The 8939-nt window shown below is 41.6% G+C and overlaps 1 protein-coding gene across 1 annotated transcript; it reads left to right on the top strand.

Moving 5' to 3' along the window:
* Positions 1 to 754: 754 nt before the first annotated feature.
* LOC309516538 (vomeronasal type-2 receptor 26-like) lies at positions 755 to 6782 on the top strand (the record flags this gene model as incomplete). Its single annotated transcript, XM_082195299.1, has 4 exons — positions 755 to 2128; positions 2467 to 2694; positions 3339 to 3465; positions 5881 to 6782. Exons 1-4 carry the CDS (start codon positions 1130 to 1132, stop codon positions 6780 to 6782), a joined length of 2256 nt encoding a protein of 751 aa, XP_082051425.1. The 5' UTR covers positions 755 to 1129.
* Between the last annotated feature and the right edge of the window lie 2157 nt (positions 6783 to 8939).

Raw genomic sequence — 8939 nt, forward strand, 5'->3', positions numbered from 1 at the left:
GGTAAGCTCTTGGCCTAGAGATACCACAAAAGTGTTGCACCATCTTGATCAGGGATGCTGGAGGATTCCACTCCAAGCACACATGGAAATGGAAATTCACATGTTCATTCACAGTCAGGAAAGGAAACCAGGCAAGCACATATTATCTGTATTCACCGTTCTTGTTTTCTTTTAAAATTATTTTTATTCGTTTGCCAAATTATTACAAATCAAACCAAATTTAATTTAATACAATTTCTTAAAATCCGGTTTCCTGCTCCTGTTCCAAACATATGATCATCATCATTCCCTTGCATAGCTGCATAATTTTTTTATATAGAGTCCAGTTGACATCCTTCACTTGCCATTAAACCATTTGTCCAGCTGGCCATGTTTTTCACCATACAAACAGCACCTCCGTTACATCTTATACATAAATAATCCATTTCACATGTGTAGTCCTTCATAGACATTGTTGTTCCAGACCTGGTATGCTGGGAGAGTTAATTACTATCTTTCTTTGTTCACTTATTTGAATGGCACAAAGTCAAATTCCATTCCTTCCTCTTTTAACAGACTAGCGTATGAGCTGCAGCCATAAATAACTCACAGAGTGCATATCCAAACTCCACCATTAAAATTCCGCTCTGGAGTTCTTCCTCTGAACACAGCTAAAAGCAAGATTTTTTTCTCAGATTCAGCCTCTTTGCCACATCTGTTCAGCAGCAGTTCATTCCCCCCTACTGCATTCCTGAAGCAACACTCCAACTCCAGTCCATGAATAATTTTAAATAAAGTCCATTTAGCCTCAGTCAAGGGGGGGTATAGTAAAACCTTGTTAAATTCCTTGTTGAGCATAAATCAAAAGCCTCCCCCCTCTTTTCCAAAATAACAAACAGAATAACATAGCAGTGGCTACACACATCTCTTTCATTATGCAGGAGAAGACAAGAAAAAAGGAGACCATTTGCAAACCATAAGAAAGCACAAAGCACCTTGTCCTCCCCCTTCCTTTTCCTGTTGCTGTAGGGATTCACAAGCTTCAAAGAAAAGAATCAGATACCTTGAAAGAGTGTCTGCATATGTCAGTCCAGTTCAGATGTAGAACTAATTATCAAAGGGTACTTCCTGGAATTCTTCAAGCAGAGGAATGAAAAGCTGTAAATCATGGGTGGTCAAATGCTTGATTCTCTGCATCATGCCAGATTTTGCACTTGATTGCCTACAGGACCATTTCCAGCTCTGGGATACTTTTTTGTTATGTGAAAAAATCTTATATGTTTTATTTCAGCTCACTTATGGGTCATTTCTGGCAGTACAACATGGCAAAATGCTATTTCCATTTTTGTACCAGATGGTTCCCAATGAAGCCTACCAATACATGGGAGCTGTGCGGTTACTTCAGCATTTCAGATGGACATGGGTTGGGCTCTTGGCTGTGGCAGATGACAAAGGGGACCAGTTTTTACAGACCATGGTGCCAATGCTCTCCCAGAATGGCATATGTTATGCCTTCATACTAAGAATACCAAAATGTAATTATGTGGATGAATTGATAGAATTGCTCATACAACAGCGGAAAAACTATGAGATTGTTGCAGACAGAAAAGTCAGTGTATTCTTTGTATATGGAGAACCTCCATCCTTTCAGGTTTTGAGAATGTTGCTATTTCTAGCACCTTTCTTGTCACTGCCACCTCTGGGCAAAGTGTGGATTGTTACATCCCACTGGGATTTTGAATCACTATCCGTTCAAAAGATCTGGGATATACAAGCCTTTCATGGTTCCATATCCTTCAGCGTTCATTCAAATCAGCCATTGGGATTTCAAAAGTTCATTAAGGGAGTAAGACCTTCCTGGGCCAAAGGAGATGGTTTTATCCAGGACTTCTGGGAACAAGCATTCAGCTGCTCATTAAAGTCTAATGAAGAGGAGGAAAGGGAAAATAAAATCTGTACTGGAAAGGAGAAAATGGAGAATATTCCTGGAGTTCTGTTTGAAATGGACATGACTGGCCACAGCTACAATGTCTACAATGCTGTCTATGCTGTGGCACATGCTTTGCATGCCATGTACATGCACAGCTTCAAATACAGAACAATGGAAGAGGGAAGGAAATTAGCTGTTCAGAATATACAACCCTGGCAGGTACTGACAATTAAATACAATGGCTACAGAACAGATTAGCTTATGATCCAGAAATAAAGGCAATTCTATCTCTGCATGAAACAATTCCAGTAGTAGGGGACTGTTTGGGGATGAGGGTATTCATTTTGATAAGTAATGTTACTAATGACCTTTTTCCCATAATGGGCCAAGCATTTGTAGCCTAATAGAGAGGAACGACAGTAAGCAATAGAAAATGAACTCATACACAGAAGAAGGCCCAGACAGACCGTTAATAATGCTAAACATTGGAATATTTGGGAGGCCTAGAATCACAGACTCATTATTTATCCCTTTGTCAATATACTCTTCCAAATTAGGTCCATCACTTACTAAGTAGGGTCATATTCAATAATAGTGCTAGAGAAATTGTGCATTTTGATGGAAATGGAGAAATGGTGGCCAGTTTTGATGTTACCAATTGGATGATGTTTCCCAATGGCTCAGTGATGAGAGTAAAAGTTGGAAGGCTAGAACCTCAAGCTCCTCCAGGCAAAGAGTTAACAATTCATGATGACCAAATTGTCTGGCACCAAAGCTTTAATCAGGTGAGACTCATCTTTTGAAAACATATTATTGCAGTCAAGCTTTAATTCTAAAATCTCACAGAATCTCTTTATTTCATGAACAAGGCCTCATCTCAAACATGATTCATCATCTTGATTGATATTTCATGAGGTCAGCAATGCATTTCTGATGAACTGAAGTATTGTTATTATTAATCAAACCATTCAATTAAATGTATGGGAGCTGAACAAATTAGATAAGGAATTAGTTTTTCATTTACTTCCATGTGAAGTCCACAACAATGCACAAGTCCCATCATTCTTGACCACTGATAGCAGTTATAGTTATGTCTAGAGGGCAACATTTTGGCTACCTCTGACTTATAAACAAACTGTAATCTCCCTCAGTCATCCAGCACTTGAGACTAACTACCTTTTGTAGATCCATGGCTTGATGCAGATGCAATTGAATGAGAGAGATACAGGAACTGCAGTTTTCCCCCTTTCACTGATCTTTTTAATTCTGGCTGGTGTAAAGACTGACAATTTTGGTGCATGGGGACAATGTGCTTGGAGATCAATATCGGGTCATTATTTTTGTTTGCCAAAGCAGCTCTGTCTCATACAGCCCATTGTGTAGAATGGATGAATGGTCTTGCTAAAAAATCCTTCATGTTTCTATACAGGCGCTACCAGTTTCTATATGCAATGACAACTGCTATCCTGGCTATAGCAGGAAGAAGAAGGAGGGAGAGAGATTTTGCTGCTATGATTGTGCTCGGTGTCCGGAAGGAAAGATCTCACACCAGAAGGGTAGGAGGAGTAATGTCAGCTTTCTTCCAGAGCTGACAGAGGCTGGGAATGAGAACAGACAAAGAGAGATAAGGACACTGGAATGTGAGCTGGAATGTGAGAGGGAGGAGGGACAGCCTAACAGCATGGCTTCAGAGAAGAGAGAGCAGGCAGCAGATAGCAATGGTAACCTGATCCCTGAGCATAGTGAGCAAGGAAAGGGGAGCCAGAGCAGAGATACACAAAATAGCAGTATGAGCTCAGAAAAAGAGGGAGGGAGGCCAGGAATAGCCAGCCCAAAAACTCGAAGGCGCGAAAAGGTCAGTGAGAGGAGGGGGAAAGAGCGGAAGCGAAAGGGCTTTTTCCCCTATTGGAGGAAGAGGAAGGGGCGGAGTTTAGACTCGGCAGCTGCAAACTTGGAGTCAGACACGGAGTGAAGGAGCTCCGGGGTGATTTATGTGTTTGAGCAATAAACCTGAGATAATTACTAACGGAGTCTCGCTTCTGTGGGAGAGCCAAGCCATTACAAGTAATCAATAAATTTTATAAAATACACAGGGAACAGAACATAAAACAACATAACCTAGAGTCACAACCCTCCAAGCAGATCTTAATGCATTCATCAATTCAATTGGCAGATTGAGATAGATAGATAGAGATAGAGATAGAGAGAGAGAGAGAGAGAGAGAGAGAGATATAGATGACACCAATGATATTGCTGCAATAAGTTAAAGCATCTTTGAGGAGCAGCCACCGTATTGAGGAAAAGAGACACAACTGAAGTAAGTCCAAAAGACAGAAGGCTCATGAAAGTACACTAAGCATACAGATGGAACAATGTACTTGAAGGGAAGAAAAAGCAAATGCAGGAACTCCAGTGAAATATATAAGACTTATGCTGGCAAGAGGGGGAAATTCAGAGCCCAAAAACCTCAACACTGACGTCACATCCCAAGAAGGCATTGCCAGCCTTCACACACTCAGCAAGTTTAGGCCCTGCAACAAAAAGGGATACAAGATGGTTTTTTCAGTGTAGCACCAGCAAGCAGTTCCCTAACAGGTCTAAGCTGTCTATATGTTGTTGTTGTTGTTTAGTCATTTAGTCGTGTCCAGCTCTTCATGACCCCATGGACCTGAGCACTCCAGGCACTCCTGTCTTCCACTGCCTCCCGCAGTTTGGTCAAACTCATGCTGGTAGCTTCGATAACACTGTCCAACCATCTCATCTTCTGTTGTCCCCTTCTCTTTGTGCCCTCAATCTTTCCCAACATCAGGGTCTTTTCCAGGGAGTCTTCTCTTCTCATGAGGTGGCCAAAGTATTGGAGCCTCAGCTTCAGGAGCTGTCCTTCCAGTGAGCACTCAGGGTGGATTTCCTTCAGAATGGATAGGTTTGATCTTCTTGCAGTCCATGGGACTCTCAAGAGTCTCCTCCAACACCATAATTCAAAAGCATCAATTCTTTGGCGACCAGGCTTCTTTATGGTCCAGTTCTCACTTCCATTCATCACTACTGGGATAACCATAGCTTTAACTATACAGATCTTTGTCCAGCTCTCACTTCCATACATCACTACTGGGAAAACCATGGCTTTAACTATACAGACCATTGTCGGCAAGGGGATGTGTCTGCTTTTTAAGATGCAGTCAAGATTTGTCACTTTTCTCCCAAGAAGCAGGCGTCTTTTAATTTCGTGACTGCTGTCACCATCTACAGTGATCATGGAGCCCAAGAAAGTAAAAAGTAAAAAAGCTGTCTACATAGCAAACACAATAAAAATGGCAGTAAAAATCACACTAACAACAAAAAAATAAACAAATTAGAAGTATATGTTGCAAGCTAAATGAAAAAATTAAAATGCACACTTTGATTTGCTTCCTCCACTCTTACCTTGCCTTTCTTTACCTTTGTATATCCATCACTATTGTACTTATCCTTAAAAGCTCTTTGCCTCTCATACAAACACTTGCTCTCTTGCCTATGCTCTCATGGAGCCATCCCATGGCTTTTGCCTCTTATACCTGCCAGACATCACTATGTTCTGCAAAGTGGACATGTAGCCAGAAAACAGCAAGAACTGTTGTCCATGCAGTTTAGATCACATGAGATTAGAAAGGCATTTGAGAAAGAATGGCATTTGTTAAAGGCTGCATTCTGAAGATATGGCTTAAAATGATATAGTAATCAGGAAATACCTGGTCATGGGGGGAGGAGACTCTTAGCTATGTAAAGTGCCACTTCACCACAGTTCCCATCATCTTTGTGGAACCAAGATTAAACAAAATGATGCATACTTTGCAATTAATGGACTCCCTTAGAGTTAAGGGAATTACAAAATGTGAAAAAAAGGAATTTCACTCTGTGGGAAACTTAATTCCTTTTGATAAATGTTTGATAAATCTTGAAATACTTATAGCATTGCTTCCTTTTCCCCCCAGACATGGACACCTGTGTCAACTGCCCTGAAGATCAGTATCCCAACAAGGACCAAACTGAGTGCATTCCAAGGGTCCCAAACTATCTCACTTACAAAGAATCTTTAGGGATCATCTTAGCTATCTTGATTATTTCTTTCTCTTTGATCACAATTTTAATTCTGGGGACTTTTAGGAAGCACAACGAGACTCCCATTGTCAAAGCCAACAATCAGACCCTCACTTACACTCTCCTCATCTCCCTCCTCCTTTGCTTCCTTTGTTCTTTGCTTTTCATTGGACAGCCTGGAATGGTGACCTGCCTTCTTCGACAGACAATTTTTGGCATTGTGTTTTCTGTGGCCCTTTCCAGTGTTTTAGCAAAAACCATCACTGTAGTTCTGGCATTCATGGCAACCAAACCAGGATCCAGGATGAGAAAATGGATTGGGAAAGGACTAGCAAATTCAATTGTCCTTTCCTGCTCCTCTATTCAAGTTGGGATTTGCACAGTTTGGCTATGTGTTTCTCCTCCATTCCCAGATGTGGACATGCAGTCATTGGATGGGGAAATTATCCTGGAATGTAATGAGGGTTCGGCTACCATGTTTTACTGTGTCTTGGGCTATATGGGCTTCCTGGCCATTGTCAGCTTCATTGTTGCTTTCCTGGCTAGGAAGTTACCTGACAGTTTCAACGAAGCCAAATTCATCACTTTCAGCATGTTGGTGTTTTGCACTGTTTGGTTATCCTTTTTTCCAACTTACCTGAGCACCAAAGGAAAATACATGGTGGCTGTGGAGATCTTCTCCATCCTGTCCTCTAGTGCTGGATTACTGGGTTGTATCTTTTTCCCAAAATGCTATATCATTGTGCTGAGGCCTGAACTGAACAACAGGGACCAGCTAATAAGAGGGAGAAAATGAAAGACTATGTTCATCTGTATATTTTAAGACCGTATTCCCTCATGTGAAGCTTCCCAGTTTCTGACATATTCAGGGAAGGCCCTTGGGAACTTGCTCCTAGAGAGGTTAGACTGGCTCCCACCTTGTTGTCCTGCCACGGGGAAGTGAAGACTCACTTGTTCCAACAGGCTTTTGAAAACTGAATGCTTGTAACGAAAGGGCGGGTGCCGTGCTGCTTTTATTATAACTGTTTTACGTTTTCAATCATTTCTATATATATATAGTTTTAATTCTACCAATGTGTAATTGTTTTTTAACAAAGCTATTAACACCAACTTAAATATCCAAATGGAGCTGCAAGCACTCAAAACGACAATTGAACATATCACAGATTAATCAGATAGAGATAAAAAGGGGGGTGTAAATTATGCAGGATTCCGGAAATAGAGGGAGGAGAGATTATTGCTTTTATTTTAAGTTGTTTTGACAGTTTGAAGATAGACCTGCCCCATTGTTCCCCCTGACATTGAACAGGTGCACAGAGTGGGCAGGCCTTAGAGAAAGAAAGGCAGTTGCACCAAGAGACATTTTGAATGCTGCCAAACCAAAACTTTGATCCCTTTGATTTTAAATGCCTTACACAACTTTCAAGAACTTAAAATACAACTCCATTTCCAGATATGGACTTTCACTCATTGAATGAGGAAATTATATTAGAATGTAATGAGGGTTCGCATACCATGTTTTACTATGTCTTGGAAGTTAGCAGACAGGGGACCATGCAACAACTGTGGCTCCTTTAAGAAAGGAAAAGGCCACCAGATTTCCCTCCTTCTTCCATGTTGGTGTGTAAGCGGAAAAGGATTCTGCAATTATACTGAAATGGTGTCTTTTCCCCTCCAGGGATCTTGGTGGTTGTGGGACAGGGGAAAGAGAATGGGCCTGGTATGCTGCTTTGTGTATAAAGAATATGTGCATATTTGCTTGGGCAGAGACAAGCCCTCTCCTTGCTGTGGTCTCCGTCCCATGTCTGCAAAGCCTAGGAGATTGGCAGGCTGCTTTGCTCTAAGTCTACACATTCTAAATAAAGCACTAGAAATGGCCATTCTGTTGTTTTTGACATCCTTCTTTAGTATCTCTGCATCCAACCACTCCTACGTGCCCTCACTTGTGCCTATGGTTCAGAATGGATATTCTCCCTCAACATACCACAAAACATGTTGTAATTAAGAGCTGAGCAGTGACATAAGGCCAGTCTATATGTTACGTTAGCTACATACTGTATTTGTGTCCTATCTGCTTCTCTGTTGGAAACCAGGTTGGAACTAGAAGGAATTGCACACATACACACTGAGTAGACAGCAATGATATTAGTTGTTGTACAACCAGTTAAACAGTTACTCAACTTGAGCTCCTCCTTTATCCCAAAGTTGGTGTCTCACCTTGTTTTTTCTTCTTGTTTCACCTTGCTATTTCTTCTTTGATTGAAAATCCGTCCTGAAAAAGACCTTTTCTCTGAAACATCTGCATAATTTCACTGTCCTCATATATACACAAAGCAGTATTTATTATTATTAATCCATTGTTATAGATTAATTTCACTCCCAATAGCCCTTTCTCTGCTGTTTCCTTGCGCTTGCCTCCACTTTTTGTTCACTCTGTTTCCGCCTCGCATGACTACAGAGAATAGAGTAACTGGAAAAGTTAATATAGCAGGACTGAAGAACATTTGTGGGCCCAGTTCCATTGGAGCCATGGGGAGGGGGCAGGCATGCAAGAAGACTCAAGTGTCCAGTATTGGGATCAAATCAGGCCATGACTTGTATTGATTACAGATGTAAGCTGGTTTTGGCATAGGCATTGAGTGTGAATTGTAAAATCGACCAACCCAGTTGATGGATAGTAGGGGTTGATCACTGGCAGGGGTCACTGTATAATGTGCATGAAGTGCTTCCCTGGTGCTGGGGGCCCCTTACGAGCCGCCTGCAGGGCCCTATTTGGGCAAATTGCTCCAATTGCCTTAAGGCCTACCCTGATGAGACTGTGCAGGGTTTGGACTGACAAGCCCTGCACCTTCTAGGTCCATGGTGTCACTTTTCAGAGTACAGACTCCAGGACTCCAGAGCCAGGAGGCCCAGAGTCAGCAACCAACTGCACAGCCTTCCCCAGCTCAAGGGT

The sequence above is a fragment of the Podarcis vaucheri genome, assembly GCF_965113315.1.
Source record: "Podarcis vaucheri genome assembly, chromosome: 13".
NCBI lineage: Eukaryota > Metazoa > Chordata > Lepidosauria > Squamata > Lacertidae > Podarcis > Podarcis vaucheri.